The sequence below is a fragment of the Pelodiscus sinensis genome, chromosome 23, assembly GCF_049634645.1.
Source record: "Pelodiscus sinensis isolate JC-2024 chromosome 23, ASM4963464v1, whole genome shotgun sequence".
Taxonomy (NCBI): Eukaryota; Metazoa; Chordata; order Testudines; family Trionychidae; genus Pelodiscus; species Pelodiscus sinensis.
The window spans coordinates 5,530,084-5,546,394 of record NC_134733.1 but is presented as its reverse complement, the minus strand read 5'-3'; the positions used below and the strand labels follow the sequence as shown (position 1 = coordinate 5,546,394).

Sequence of the window (16,311 nt, the reverse complement as noted above, 5' to 3'; positions counted from 1 at the left end):
CCCGGGCCCTTGGGCAATTTACCCCTTTGCTCCCCACTTTCAGCAGCCCTGGCCACAGGCCATCCTGGTCATATGATCCCCTAAACTCGTGCTCATCAGCTAGCAATCTGGGAAAAACCTGGCACAGATACAGTTGAGCCCAAATCCCTTAAAGGGCCAGCTCACCAGGGACCGAATTGTACAAACTACAGAACTGCATGATGGTCGCTATTCACCTCTAGGAATCCCCCGCATGGACAGGGCCCCGTTGTGCTAGGTGCTGTACAACCACCGAGCCCAAAGATGGCCCCTGCCCCAAGGAGCGTTCTGGGATCATCTCCGCTTTGGGCGGGGCACTCTGGGGATAGCGGAGGGGGGATCTGAAGCCTAACAGAGGGGTGGGGCAGATCTATTGGGGGTGCTGCAGGCCTGGATTGAGAGGCATTGGCCAAGTGGGGAGGGAGACGAGCACAAAACTCCCGGCTGGAGCCGGGATGCTCCGCCCCCAAAAATCGGACACGAGTTGTTTCCACACGAGGAGGCCCTCACATGAGAGGGCGCTTGTGAAGGTGTCTCTCTTCCCCGTCTCTGCGCCCCTCTTCCCATCTGTGAAATGGAGCTGCTGGTAGCCAACGGGGACAAAAGGCTCCATAGCAACTAGCTGCCCAATTCCTACTGGAATCAGCGTCGCCTAATTTCCCATGAGGATCTGGACCTCAGTGCGGAGTCCTGGGTGACAACCTATCCCAGAGGGGGCGGGACCGTCCCAAAAATGAACGACTCCAGGGCAGCATTTGTCCCAGACCCTCAGCAGCGCTGCCCCATGCCCAGAGTGCCCCACCCAAAGCGGAGACGATCCTAGAATGCTCCCTGGGGCAGGAGCATCTTTGGGTTCGGTGGTTGTTTGGTGCCTGGGCAACTCTTAACATAGCCCTGCTCCACCTTCTGGCCTGGCCATAGGGTAGGGCCTCAGGGGACGAGGATGAGCACGAGGCAGGGCTCTTGTAGGTGTCCTGCTTTTGCTTCTGAAAAGGTGGCCACCCTGGCCGAGTGTGTCCTACCCAGGGGATAGTGCTCCTGTGTGTAACAGCTGGTTTCTCTCACTTGGACAGGATGAAATCGAGTTTGGCTACATACAGGCTCCTCACAAATGCTTCCCTGTGGTTCTGGACTCTCCCAGAGATGGGGGTCTGAAGGACTTTCCCATCAAAGAGATTCTGGTAAGAGCAGCCTCTCTGTTTTGCGCTCACATTGGCTCTCCCCTGCATTGTCTCCTGGCTGAAGGAAAGGCTTGTGGTGATCGAGGGTGACAAAAGAATAGGAGGTAAACCCTGGGGGTATGTCTACACTACAAAGTTAGTTCGAACTAACGGACGTTAGTTCGAACTAACTTTAATAGGTGCTACACTAGCGCTCCGCTAGTTCGAATTTGAATCGAACTAGGGGAGCGCTTAGTTCGAACTAGGTAAACCTCATTTTACGAGGACTAACGCCTAGTTCGAACTAGCTAGTTCGAACTAAGGGCTGTGTAGCCCTTTAGTTCGAACTAGTGGGAGGCTAGCCCTTCCCAGGTTCCCCCTGGTGGCCTCTCTGGGCACAACCAGGAAAACTCTTCTCCTCTCCCCCAGCCCCGGGCCCTTAAAGGGGTAGACTCTGGCCAGACGGCACTTGAGACAGCCAGCCCTGCCAGGAGTCTCTGCCCCGAAGCAGTGGCCCCACCATGAGCCAGGCAGCCAGTGGGAGTGACATGTCCCCTGCCCAGTCCCCCAGCACCCAGGGGCCAGCCAGGGGCCGTAGACGGCGCGCGGCCTCCTGGACTAGTGCGGAGGTCATGGACCTCATTGAGGTTTGGGGGCAGGCCCCCAACGTCCATGATCTCCGCACTAGGAGGAGGAATGCGGCCGTCTATGGCCGCATAGCAGCCGCCATGGCCACCAGGGGACACAGGCGCACCCAGGAGCAGGTGCGCATTAAAATAAAAAAGCTGCGCCAGGCGTACGCCAGGGCCACCAGGGGTGGCGCCACAGCAGGGGCTGCCACCTGCCCCTACTTCTCTGCCCTCAACCGACTCTTGGGGGGCAGGGCGGTCCGTGCCAGCCTGGGGGACAGCGAGCCGGGACTGGAGGGCCCTGACCCGGGCACACCGGAGGGGCCACCGCAGGATGTCCCAGCACCGGAGTCGGCAGGGTCGTCCAGGGAGACCGTACCGGGTAAGTAGTTTGAATTAAGTAGTTCGGGGGGGGAGGTGGCAGGGAGACCAGGGACCGCGCGCGTGGGCCATGCCTTCCACGGATCACGCAGACACCTGTACACGTGCGAGCACGTGCCATGCCACCCTTGGGCAGGTGGCTCCAGCTGCGTGACACCCAGGGGCCATTGCCCAATAGGCACATGCTTGTGCAAAGAGACGTGACATGCTCCCGACCCCGGGGCAGGACCCAGCAGGATGATTTCCCTTCACATGTCCCCTCTACACGGAGGCAGGGGACATCTCCCCTTTCCCCCCACCGCCCCGGCCACACTATACATGGCACAGGGACATGGGTGCGGTCTTGGGGCAGCTTCCAGTCCCGGGGAGAGCCAGACATCCTGACCATGGCCTCTGTACAAGCACAGCGGCTGTGACGGTGCAGGACATGGTCACCCTCACGTTGCGGAGTTGGGGAGGGGGCTGGGCATCATCCTCTGCGTCCCCAGGGAGAACTGACCCCTTCTCTTCTTTCTCTACAGCTGCACCAGCTGCTCGTGCAGGGCGCACCACCCCGCCTGGGACATGCTCCCGCACCCGCGGCCTGCTCCGGACTGCCAGCACGGAGCAGGAGTACCGGGACCAGCACCTTGGGGCCCTGCGAGCGGTGCACCGCACACTGCAGGCCTGGATGCGGGAAGACCTGCAGGTCCGCCACGAGCTGCTGTCTGAGGTCCGAGGGCTGAGCACCAACCTGCAGCTCCTGCTGCAGAGCATGGTGCCCCGTGCTGATCCTGCACCAGCTGTCCCCCCAACTGCTGTCCCTCCTCCCACTCCTGCTCCCCCTCCCACCTCTCCCTCCTCAACCCCCACAACCTCTTCCTCAATGTCCACACCCCCCACCTCAACCTCCGCACCCTCCACCCCATCGCCCCGGGGACGCCGAGGCCCCCTCCCTCGCTGTACTGGGAGGCGGTCGGCCCGGCGAGACCCCCACCCCTGATCCTTCAGTTTCCCCACCCCCTCCTTTCCCTTGCTTCCCCCTTTCAGCTCCCTCCTCCCAGTTTTCCCCCTCCCCTCTCCCAGCCTCTCTCTTCCCCTCTCCCACCTCCTTTTCCCAGTTTCCCCGAGTTTTGTTAAATAAACAGAGTTTCTATTTTTGAACACATGTGTCCTTTATTTTGTACATCAATAAGAAGGGGGGCTAGGGAAGGGTAAGTGGAAGGAGGTGAGGGAGGAATGGGGCACGAGCCCCCGATGGGGAGGACTGGGCTGGCTCTGCGGGTTCTGGGGGTGGAAGCTCTCCTGCAGCCCCCCGATTGTCCCCTCTCCCCAGATGGCAGCATGCGGCAAGTGCAGCCGGGCTGATGGCCGAGTGGTGTGATGTGCCCAGTGTGGGTACTTCGGGCACTCCAAGCCAGGACTGGTTTGTAAGCGGGGCACCCCTGAGAACTGTCTGTCCGGGGTGGGGGTCGGGACCCTTTAAGCACAGCCCTCGGCTAGCCTGAGACAGCATCTCCACGCTCTAAGTCCTCCTCTGATGCCCTGCCAGCACTGCTTCCGGCCATCCTTAAGCCCTGTTCAGAGTCCACTCAATGTGGACTTGCTAGTTCGAATTAGCAAAACGCTAGTTCGAACTAGTTTTTAGTTCTAGATGCGTTAGTTCGAACTAGCTTAGTTCGAATTAACTAATTCGAACTAAGTTAGTTCGAACTAGCGCTGTAGTGTAGACGTACCCTGGGTCCTGCTCTACAGACATGCTCACTTTGGAAACTACAGGAATTTACTTGAGTGATGGCTAGCATCGGCCTTGTCCAGAATCCCAGGAAGTTCAGGAGTTTGGGCCCATGGATCCTGAAGCAGGATTGGGCTCCGGGAAAGCACTTTGTGATGTCCCCCACCATCTGGTGGAGTACTGAGGGATGTCAAATCCCGGTTAATCTGTTAACCGGCTAAACGTTCGCTTGCTGGCTCCCAGCCTAGCTATGTCAAGGCGTCTGGCTGAGAGAGGCATTTTTATTCAGATAGGCGTTCTGGGTCTCTTATAAAAACTGAGATGCAATTTGACATTAGCTGCAGACAGCGACCAGGGCCCCTCCCGCCCTGCTTTTCTGGATATGTCTAGACTGCATCCCTCTGTCGGCAGAGAGATGCAGATTAGGCAGGTTGACATTGCAAATGAAGCAGGGATTTAAATATCCCGTGCCTAATTTGCATTAAAATGGCCACCGTTTTGGCCGATTCAGCACTTTGGCAGTCTAGAGGGGGATCCGTGGAGAAAGAAAGCCTTTTTCAACAGATCCCTTATGCCCCCTGCAAGGAGGTTTACAGGTCCCCCTCTAGACTGCCGCTTTTTGCCGACAAAGTGCTGAGTCGGCGAAAAGGTGGCCATTTTTATGCAAATTAGGCACAGGATATTTAAATCCCCGCTTCATTTGCAATGTCGACCTGCCTAATCTGCATCCCTCTGCTGACAGAGGGATGCAGTCTAGACATACCCTCAGTATCTGTCTATGGCCCAAAGAGCTAGGACCTCTCCTGAGCATTTATGAACCCTCTAACCCACCATCCTCCCGACAGATCCACCCAGAGATTGCAACAGACAGCTCCTGCTGAGGGCTGGCAAAATCCTTGTCAGCAAGGGCACCGTTTTGGGAGGGCGGAGCAGCCGTGCGAACTGGGATGCTGCATTTTTTCTTCCCGTTCCCCTGACACCCAGGGAGCGAGGGGTGTTGTGTATTGGGTGGTTGTCAATATAGATCTTGTTGTCCTAGTAACTGAGTTAGGTCACTAGGGGTCAGCTCAGCCGGTTTGGGCTGGTTCTAGCGAGTTCTGTGTTATGAAATAAATGGACACTTGCAACTGCTCCAGCTCTCTGGGGTTCCAGTGATTTTTTTCTAAACTGTGGCACGCCAGACGATATAACGGGAAAAGAACACAGATTTCGGGAATTACTTCTCTGACCCTTCCCCTTGCCAGCCAGGAATGAGAGGCATATACACAAGCTGTGTCCTTTCCCCTCGCTTCCTACCAGTCAGGGCAATGGGAAGAAAAGCAAGCAGTGGGCCCGGCATGCACGGCTGCTGTCCCCCCACCCTCCCAAGAGGGAGCCTTTGCTTGTCAGCATCTAGCAAGAGGTAAGCCGGGAGATTTCAGCAGCCTTTAATTCTTGATCAGGGGCTGGATTCCTCTGCAAGCTACAGAAGATGCCCAGGTCAAAGCCATAGATCTGAAATTCTTGGGGGACGGTTTGGACCCCAAGCCGGCCGCAGCAGGCCCATCTCTCCTTTATTCCTTGGTACAGCTGGTAACCAGAGAGGAGAGAACGAACACAAGCTGTGCATCCACTCGGAGAAGGTTAATCACTTTGAAATGCATTGAAATATATCGTTCACCGTGCCTCAAATGAGTACAAGCAGTCCTGCAGTCGCCATGCAGGCTGGGAATAGCACATTGATCGTCTTCTTTACAAATAAGCCGGGCGACTACTTCTCTCTGCCCCCCTTGCTAAATTCTTTCCTTAGTTATTAGAGAAGCAATTTCAGCCTTTGGAGCAGCTAACGTATTCGATTCCACTCTTGTGCTTTGAAGCCTCACCGAATCCCCTTCGAGCTCCAATCTCATTTTCCAGCTGGCACAGTTTAGCTCCACATGCTTCCTTCCCCCTCCCCAGCGAGGCGCGTGCCTTGCCATAAGCACGCAGGGACCCACCCCACGACAGAGAGACGAGAGGGAATTAGCCTCTTGGAGAAGAACTGTGCTGGAGCTGCTAGGGCTTGAAGGCTCCCAGTGCAGGGAGGATGAAACGTGGGGAAGAGAAACGAGGAGGCCTTGGAGAATGGAGCCTTATGGGCAGCATCCCTCCCCACTGTTCCTTAAAAACGAAGAGGGTTAGTGGGTCTTACAGACCCAGGCCCTTCCCTCGCTAACCAGGCAAGGCCTTGAGCAATGTCATAGGAGTGAGGGAGGATCGCTCTCCCTTCCCCTCAGCCCAGAGTCACAGAGCAAGAGTTGAGCTCCCCCAATCTAAGGCTTTGGGGGAGGCACTATAGCACCAACGTGCTCCCTTTTGGCAGGGAAGGAAGGACTGAATGAGCTACCTGGTGGTGGGTCATGTGCCCCAGCACAGGCAGCCCCCAATCCTGACCACGCCCCTCCCCCCCAAAGCAGTTCTGTGCTGGTTCTGCTGCAGACGGGGCCGCCTTAATCCATTGTATTGGCCCCTTAATTTCTTGCACCCTTTTCACCCGCAGCTGAGATTCACACCAGAGTGAGGGGCTGCAAATTTTGTATCACTTCGGGGGGAAAAACCAGGACAGCGGCGGAACGCAAATGCCCTTATTAGTCTTGCCTTTTGTTTGCTGAAAAGACACCTCCTTCCCCTGCCAAAATCAGCTGTTGACTCCTTTGATCAGACCTGTCGGGAACCAAACGGCTATGCAGGTGACTGAGAATAGTGACCGTGACCCGCCCGGGGTGATTTTTCCAAGCAGGCTCATCCAGAGCAGGCGTCATATCTTTTTCTCTCCCATTCAGACTTTAGAATCAGATTTTCACCCGCAATCCTATACCACGCCATGTGTGGTAACTGCCAGCATTCCAGAGCCATATCATGAGGGGGGACTGAGAGCCGTTTTCAGGTATCTAAATGGGTGTCATAAGGAGGAGGGAGAAAACTTGTTCATCTTGGCCTTTGAGGATAGCACGAGAAGCAATGGGCTTAAACTGCAGCAAGGGAGGTTTAGGTTGGACATTAGGAAAAAGTTCCTAACTGTCAGGGTGGTCAAACACTGGAATAAATTGCCCAGGGAGGTTGTGGAATCCCCATCTCTGGAGATATTTAAGAGTAGTTTAGATAAATGTCTATCAGGGATGGTCTAGACACTATTTGGTCCTGCCATGAGGGCAGGGGACTGGACTCGATGACCTCTCGAGGTCCCTTCCAGTCCTAGTATTCTATGATATGCCAGGGGCCTCTTTGGAAGCCAGCGTCCCCAGGGTCAGATTTGATCAGTGCTAGAACGCTGTATGGGCACCTCTGCAGTTTTCGGGTTACTGGGATAAACCACAAATGGGATTTCAAGCCAGTTTAATTTCTGGAAGTTTGACTAGCACAGCTGAGATTTCAGCAAAGCCTCTCCTCATTGCAGCTCGCTTTGGTAGATCCCAGGAGAGACCTCCTGATCCATGAACCTCTGTCAAGCCATTCCTGGTGTCTTCAGTGACCTTCTGCAACTCCCCCTCATAAAGGCATGTCTAGCTGAGGTTGCAAATAAGGGTCTGGCAGAGTCAGGTGCTCACTGCCCAGAGAGCAGCGCAGGCCTCCTGCTGCCCGCTATCTGCCGGGAGCTGTGGGGTAACCCCAGCTCCACGCTTGGGCCCACTACCTGAGGCAGGTCCCAGTCACTGCGAGAGATGACAGGACCCTGCAGCTTCCAGCCACTGGGGACTGAAATCATGGAGGCCTTTGGAAGTCACAGAACCTGTGACTTCCGCGAGCTCTGTGATAAAACGTAGCCTTAGCCATTGTCGATCCCCAAAAGAGCGCCAGTAGTATGAATTCTGTGTTTCATTTACTAGAGCGCTATTCCTACTTTAACAGCCTGGCAGGGGAAATGCTTAGTTTATAATAGTCACAGAGCAGAGCAGCTCTAATAACAGATTGGTTAATAATGACCGCACCCAGGCTGTGTCTAGACTGGCAAGTTTTTCTGCAAAATCATGTGATTTTGTGGAAAAACTTGCCAGCTGTCTACACTGGCCACGTGAATTTCCGCAAGAACACTGACGATCTCATGTAAGATTGTCAGTGTTCTTGTGGAAATACTATGCTGCTCCCGTTTGGGCAAAAGCACTTTTGCGCAAATCATTTGTGCAAGAGGGCCAGTGTAGACAGCACAGGACTGTTTTCCGCAAAAAAGCCCCGATCGCGAAAATGGCGATCGGGGCTTTTTTGCAGAAAACCGCGTCTAGATTGGCCACGGATGCTTTTCCGCAAAAAGTGCTTTTGCAGAAAAGCATCCTGCCAATCTAGATGCGCTTTTCTGAAAATGCTTTTAACGGAAAACTTTTCAGTTAAAAGCATTTTCGGAAAATCATGCCAGTGTAGATGTAGCCAAGGTGTTTTATAGCATGTGCTGCAAAGAGCAGCAGGAGACACATGAAAGAGCCACTTGTGGCAAGTGAACCTCAGTCTGAGTATCAGATGATGCTTTAGAAACTGAACTGCTTAAGCAAAAATAAAGCCGGAGCCTGCCCCCCCCCCCCCCCCCCCCCCCCCCGCTCAGAAAATGCTGGCAGAAGGATTTCAGGCCCTTCCAGAGGTGCTGGAATTAAAGGTGCAATGGGTTATACACAGAGTTTGATTAAATGGCTCCAGCATTCCCATTATACTAATTGTTCCAGCACTTCTGGAACCTTCCGGTAAAGAGAGTCCGAATAATACTCTCTGGACATCTGTGGAAGGGCGAGAAAGGGAGAGTTTCCTCTTCCACATGCTGTAAAAACAGGCTCCCTTCTCGTGCCTCTAGCGCTGGTTATGCCCAGAACATCAGGAGGGGTAACGTGTTAAACCGACACGTCCGCAGTCTCATATAAATCATTTCAACGAGCCCTCAGAAATGGTGCCTCCCGGGCACGTGAAGGGATCCCTTTTTGCCAAGCGTGTCTCCTCGGCGTGGTGTAAACAAGCCAGGGGCTGTTCCAGCAAAGGAGAGAGAGAGAGAAAGAGATCCCGGAGGCATTTCTCCAAGAGCGTGTCCCTTTATAAGCAGCACTGGCCAGCGTGTCCTTGCCCGCTCTTTCGGACAGAGGCTTCCAAACAGAAAGCAACTTGTGAGTGTCCATTGGTGGAGCTAGTCATGAGACTCAGATCCTCGAAGATATTGAGGTGCCTGCGGCATGCCTGGGGGTCCAGCCTCACTGTGCCTCCATCCATCGCTAGCTCTAAGTACCCGCCCTGCTCTCTGGCCCAAAAGCCTGCAGTTCACTGGGCTACCTGGGAAGCTTTTCCACTCAAAACCGCCCCACCCTGCCTCTTCAAATGTGCCTTTGTCCTCCAAACAATCTTACTGCCGTCACTGCACGTGGGGGAGGAGAGGTGATGGGGTGATGTCGTTGCCTCTTATTTAAACTCTCCTCCTTCCTGTCAGCAGTAGCCCCTGGCTGGGTCACTCAGTCTGTGCTGCATGTGAGATTTGGAGTGTCGCTCAGAGGAATGGCAAATCTTTGGCTCGCACCTTTGTGTACATGAGGCTGGGCGTGTAAGGGTTTTGTTCACCCACCTTTGGTACAGCTGAGGGCCGGGTCTGTGACCATTCCTTAGGCTCACATGTTTCAGTATAAACAAATAGCAAGATGGCATAGCTTCATCTCTGAGAATGATGCACACGTTTTAGTAGGATAATGATGCTCAGCAGATTGTAACTTTCCTATTGGTACCTCACAAGGCATACTTTGTACCAAATATATCACCATCATAGCCAAGTGGTGAATATGGGGGTATAGAGTGTTATTTTAAGGTATACTGGGCCATAGTGTGAAACGCCCTTTGGTTTAGGACCTGGGCCTATCTACACACTTTGCCCTTGTTCTAATTAATTTGCCTCTGAATTGGATCCTTCCATTCAAGCAAATAAAGGAAGGAACTTGAAACTCATGCTTTGCATTGACCGTAGCACTTGACAAGTTCTCTCTTTGCCCTTTTGAGGGAGGCCGGCATAATCCCTGGATTACAAATGGGAACACTAGGAAAAAAGTAACTCCGGCTCCGTTGAGACTGCAAGCCTCTTTCAAAAGATTAAACAAACAACTCTGGATTAAACAAAGACTGTGAATGGCTCGCTATCTACAAAAGCAGCTTCTCCTCTCTTGGAAATCACACCTCCAGATCAGCTACTAGAAGTGGGCCCTGATTGGATCCACCTCGTCATCTCCAGCCTGATTCTGGCCTGCATAATTATACCTGTCCCTGGAAATTTCCACTACATGCATCTGAAGAAGTGGGTCTTTGCCCACAAAAGCTTATGCTCCAACACTTTGGTTAGTCTATAAAGTGCCACAGGACTCCTCGCCGCTCTTTTGAAAGAGGCTTTTACGAAAGATACTTTCGAAAAAGCCCCTTTCAAAAAAGAGCATCTAGACTACAACCAGTACTTTCAAAAAGCAAGCCGCTTTTTCGAAAGAAAGCACGTAGGCAGTCTGGATGCTCTCTTTCGAAAAAGCACAGTTTGCATTACATAGAGCCTTTTTTCAAAAGAGCACTTTTGAAAAAAGGCATTCTTCCTTGTAAAACGAGGTTTTCCATGGTCAAAAAAACTGCCACATTCTTTCGATTTACTTTCGAAAGAACGCAGCAGCAGTCTAGACGCAGGGGAAGTTTTTTCGAAAAAAGGCCACTTTTTTTGAAAAAGCCCTGAAGTCTAGACACACCCTCCAAGACGTGCCCAAAACCACATTGCAAGCTGAGCGGGAATGAGAAATGGGAAATTCTTAGCAGTTAAGACCACACAGTTTGTTAATAACACCGAACCTCCAGTCTCTAATTAGGCGTTTTTGATTTGTTTTTGTTGTGGTGTGTTTATTGAATCATATTCCCGCCCCTAACGACAGAGAATACGTTATGCCACTCAAAGCAGCCAGCTGCAGGGGCCATGCCACACCCCCCAGGGGGAGCTCTCTGTGCACTGCCTGCACGGCAAGCACAGCCCAGGTAATTTCTATTGGCCAGTTTCCAGCCAATGGGAGCTGCAAGACCATGCTGGGGGTGAAAGCAGCATGCAAAGCCCCGCCCCCAAGGGTGCACAGAGAGCACATAGCCCCCAGAGCCAGACACTTTGAATGGTGTGCAGGGGCACAGCAAACAGGAAGCCTGACCAAAGTGAACCACGGGATGGTGGTGGAACAGATCTGGTGGTTTGGCGGGCTGGATCCACCCGCAGACCATATTTTGCTACCCCTAAAGAGAATTAGCATGGAGAAATCTGTGTTAATTCAAGTATTGGTAAAGAGTATTTATCGGTGAGGAAACCCAACAGTAACAATATCTGTCAGCCGCCAGATCCACTGAGAAGAATGAAGGCTATTTGACCTCCTCCAAGTGGCTTTCTTTGCTTCTTCAAATGTCTTTTGTTGTCCTGAAGCAAATGGGAGAGTCCCATCTTCATCTTGGTTGAAGGATTTTCAGATCCTTCCTGAGGTCAAACAAAGATGTAACCTCGTCACTCCCTGTAGAGCTTCCGGTCTCCTGTCTCAGCCCTCAACGTTTCTCCTGGAAGAAATCTTCCGATAGCCTGGTTAGGCGGATTTGATTACATCTCTGCGGGGGTCTCAGAAGAACCTCATATTTCAGGGTCTTGCCTCTGCTGGCGGGAAGACCCACATAAGCTGTCTGGTTTTTTTTCTGTCTCTGGCTCACATTTGCTCCTACCTTTCTGACTCCAAGTTTGCCAGTCTTTCACTGGGCTGGGCTGCAGCTGTGTGGCTCATTCAGATGTCTACGCTGCATTAGCTTGTGGACGTCAGCTTAGTTTTGCAGTTTAGTTGTCAAAGATCAACTAGTGGATCGACCACCTGGCTAAGCTATTACCATTTGAAACCAGTTCAGGGATGACCACAGGAGCCTGGGTAGGTCAAAACTTGCTGGACAGATGATTGGGTCAGTGACAAGAAGTGGTAACAGCTGGCATCACTGACCGCTCATTGTACCACTGTCTATGTCGTGTGGGGGCATAAATGACCATAAAGGGTGGCTGGAAGCTGCATACAAAGGCAAGTGGCTATTCTCATGGATCTTGGCTAGCAACATGAAAAAGCCTTCTCGTGGCAAATAAAGGGCAGTGCTATATTACTAAGTATGGGTAGCCCTGGCAAGAGAGTTGCCCAGAAAGATGTAGTTACAATATGCATAGCTTTGTTAAGCTCTATTGACCGGCCTGTGTGAGAAGAGCGACCCTTAGCAGGAGCACGGTACCCTGCTGATAAATAGCACAGGGCTGATGTTCTAAGCATCTGGGCGCTCACATTCCAGGTTGAACTGGCCTGTTTTCTGACAGGGCAGCTGTGCTGCCAGTCTCTTTAAATATTTAAATGATACCGCTGTGTCAGCTTCAGCCTAAGTCACAGATCCTTGACAGCACCGATGGACTTAATTTTCCACATGGCTGGTGAGGATGCTATCCAAGGCTGGTCATTGCAATGAATGTGAGTGTAGAATTCTGTCCCCGGCAGCAGTTGGTACCCATTTGCACGGGTGTAAATGACTACACAAGATGCAAGTGTAATCCACACACCAAGGCTACGTCTACACTATAGGCTTCTTGCACAAGAACTTTTTGCAGAAGAGATCTTCCTCAAAAAGTTCTTGTGCAAGAGCACATCCACACTGCTGTGTGCTTTTGCGCAAGAGAGAGTCCACGCTGCCATGGACGCTCTTGCACAAGAAAGCTCTGATGGCCATTCACAGAATGGCTATTAGAGGACCTGTGCTTTTTCCGATAGGGGTTTCTTATGCAAGAAACTCCTGTTGTCCGTCCACACATGCCTTTTTGCACAAGAGCTCTTACACAAAAAGGCTTATTCCTTGTAACTTTTGCACAAAAAGCTCTGACGATCTACTGTACTTTTTCTTGTGCAAGAACTCGTGTGTAGTGTGGACGTACTGTGAATTTTTGCACAAAAATGGCCGGTTTTGCACAAAAACTCTGCAGAGTAGACGTAGCCCTCGTGTGGTTCACTGACCAGTGCAGTGACACTTAGACCACTTACAGCAATAGCTGAGTACAAGAGATCTCTATAGCCTAGGCTGAGAGAGGCTTCTATATACAAAGCTCCAGCGGTCCCAGGTTCAAATCTGCCCAGTGGCAGTTACACAAGGTCATGGAAAATCTTAGGGAGCTTGTTGCACTAAACTATATGGACCAAATTTATCCCCGGCACAACTCAGCAGACGTCAGTGAAGTTCCAGCAAAATGCAAGACAATGTAGCACTTTAAAGACTAACAAGATGGTTTATTAGATGATGAGCTTTTGTGGGCCAGACCCACTTCCTCAGATCAAATAGTGGAAGAAAGTAGTCACAACCATATATACCAAAGGATACAATTAAAAAAATGAACAAATATGAAAAGGACAAATCACATTGCAGAACAGGAGGGGGATGCAGGGTGGGGGGAGGAAGGAAGGTAAGTGTCTGTGAATTGATGATATTAGAGGTAGGGAGAGTGGGATGTTTGTGAGTTAATGGTATTAGAGGTGATAATTGGGGAAACTATCTTGGTAATGGGTGAGATAGTTCAAGTGTTTGTTGAGTCCTTTTTGGAAAGTGTCGAATTTTAACATGAATGACAGTTCAGAGGATTCCCTTTCAAGTGCAGATGTAAAAGGTCTTTGAAGCAGAATGTAGGTGGTTAAGTCATTGAGAGAGTGTCCTTTCTGGTTAAAATGGCAAGAAACTGTTTTTTCTTTGTGATCTTGTCTGATATCTGTTTTGTGGGCATTAATCCTTTGGCGAAGTGTCTGAGATGTTTGTCCAATGTACATAGCAGACGGACACTTTCGGCACATGATAGCATAGATTATATTTCTGGATGCGCAGGAATATGTGTTCTTGATCTTATAACTCACTTGGTTAGGTCCAATAATGGTATCAGCAGAATGAATATGTGGACAAAGCTGGCAACGGGGTTTGTTGCAAGGGAAGGTACCAGGGTTGGTATTAGTGTGGTATGTCCTTTGGTGGTTGGTAAGAATCATCTTGAGGTTAGGTGGTTGTCTATAGGAGACTATGGGTCTGTCTCCCAGAGCCTCTTTGAGTATGGTATCCTGTTCCAGTATAGGCTGTAGTTTATTGATAATGTGTTGGACAGGTTTAAGTTGGGGGTTGTAGGTGATGACAAGTGGTGTGGCATGGCTTCCCATGTTTCCAGAGCTGCTTGTCAATTGTGCAACACTGCAGTGCAGTGCATTGGCAAGGCAAAATGTAACTTCTGTATGCCAGAGGAGCCTCTTCCATGGGCAGCTTTACCCTAGCTGGAACTTAAACCATAAATCAGATTGTTTCTCGCACATCACATTGGCACCAACTCAAATGTGCGAAAGCCGTGCGGGTCCGTATTGATGGCTTCTTGTGTTGTCCTTTGCAAGCCGCTTAACTGCACATTCTTACCGTACCCCTGGAGCTGCGGGGAATGGCTTGGCCACACCATTAGCCTTTATTTTCCTTTTCAATGCTGAAGTGTTTCCCTGGTGCCTTTGACCCAAAAGCTCAGTGAATTACTGTGGGCAATGCTGAGTGTGAAATTCGCCCCCTGCCAGAGCATCGCCCCAAAATTTATATCCCGTCAGGGAGAATTTCATCCTTCGGGAGCACATTGTGCCACGGAAAGTTGGGAGCTATTATCAAGAGCGGTGGGTTCCCAGGTTTTCATCATCCCTCCAGTGTCATGACAGAAGTCCTTTTTGTCCTGCGTGTTTGGCTCTTGCGCAAAGAATTCATTTGCTCTTAGCATTCTGACCCTCTGGAATTTAGAACAGTATTGACTTGAGCAGGAAAGCTTTTTCTTCCTGCATGTCAGACATTTTATTGGAAACCTTTCCAGCTGCCCACTTTACCCTCCTGCCTACTCATTTGGCCTGCAAAGGGCTTGTTATTCAGAAAGTGATCTTCCGGCATTTGCATTGTGGGTGGCGGGAATATGTGAGCCTGCAAACATCAAAACACCATTAAACAGCCTGGGTGAAACCTTTGGGAACGGGGAAGAGGAGATTCTAATTGGGTTTAGTGCATGAGTTCCCAAACTGGGGGGCGTGCCCCCCTAGGGAGGCATGAAGAAATTCCAGGGGGGCGCGCTAGGTGACCCAGCCCCTCTCCTCTTCCCGCCCCCCCCCCCCCCCCAAGTTTTGCTGCTATTATTGTTTTTTGGCCCTGGTCAGTTCCTTTTTTTTTCTCCACAAGTTTTGCTGCTATTTGGGGGGAGGAGTGTGAGGGTTTCTCAAAAATCCAAAAGGGGGCGTGAAGCCAAAACGTTTGGGAATCACTGTTAGTGCATCCCTTCATTTTTCTGCCAAAACAACAAGGAGTCCTGTGGCACTTTAGGGTACGTCTAGACTGTGGCGCTATTTCGGGATACCAGAAGTATCCCAAAATAGCAACACCGCATCTTTAAACACGCCCACTATTTCCTGAAATAGCAGGCACGCTGTTCCGGAGTCTTTGCAAACCTCGTTCTACAATGGTTAAGGGATTTGTCGGAATAGTGCCTTACTTTGAAGGCAGCGCCAAATTTCAAAATAAGCACTTTTGACCTAGACTTGGAATAAGCTGTGCAATTTGCGTAGTGCAAATTCCATAGCTTATTCCTACAGAAGGGTGCTGTCTAGATGCATCCTTAGAGACTAACAGATTTATTTAGGAATCAGCTTTCGTGGGTAAAAACCACTTTGTCAGATGCATCTGCCAGCTGGAAATCTGGCTAAGTCTTCAGAACTCTTCCTTGGTTTTGCCGATACAGACTAACACAAGTAGCCCTCTGAGACTTCATTTTTCTGCGAGCTACAGTTGATATGAGTAGTCAGGAAAGGAAATCACGCTCACCTGTGTGAGATGGAGAGCCAGTCAGGTGGCACACCACCACATGCCAAATGCCTGGAATTTTGACCCCAAAAAAGAGAAATGCAGAAGAATTGCTGAACGTTTTGCCCCAGCGTATTTTGCTTCCTCTGCTATGATGTTCTATCTAGTCCTCTGAGAGAATCACCAACACTTGCAGAAAGTCAGGGTGCACTGACAGGGGACACACTGGAGCAAAGGTCTCTGAAGACTTAGCCTGATTGCCCCCCGGCAACCCCCAGGGAAGATATACTGCTGAGGCAACTGCCAGGGCTGGATTAAGGGGGTGCTAGCCGGGCAGCTGCCTGGGGCACGAACCTATGCGGGGGGCACCTGATGGCAGCTGTAAGGGGCGCCGCGCACCCGATTGCAGCTGTAAGGTGCACAGCATGCCGGGGGGCAGGACTGCGCATCCTCCCTGCACCCGGGGGCAGAGCCGCGAATGCATCACGCGCCCGCTGCCCGGGGCGCAGGAATGGCTCAAGCCGGCCCTGTCCCCGCTCTAAGACTGTGGTCAGGATGCTCTTCCTTCCATGCC

The 16,311-nt window shown here is 51.4% G+C and overlaps 1 protein-coding gene across 1 annotated transcript in view; it reads left to right on the top strand.

Annotated features, from left to right (window-relative positions):
• LOC102445544 (protein-arginine deiminase type-2) overlaps nucleotides 1–16,311 on the top strand; it is an 87,245-nt gene that overhangs the window by 54,841 nt on the left and 16,093 nt on the right. The window contains exon 10 of the mRNA XM_075906208.1: nucleotides 1,092–1,199. Coding sequence (XP_075762323.1) covers nucleotides 1,092–1,199 — 108 coding nt within the window. The remainder of the gene's footprint in view (nucleotides 1–1,091; nucleotides 1,200–16,311) is intronic.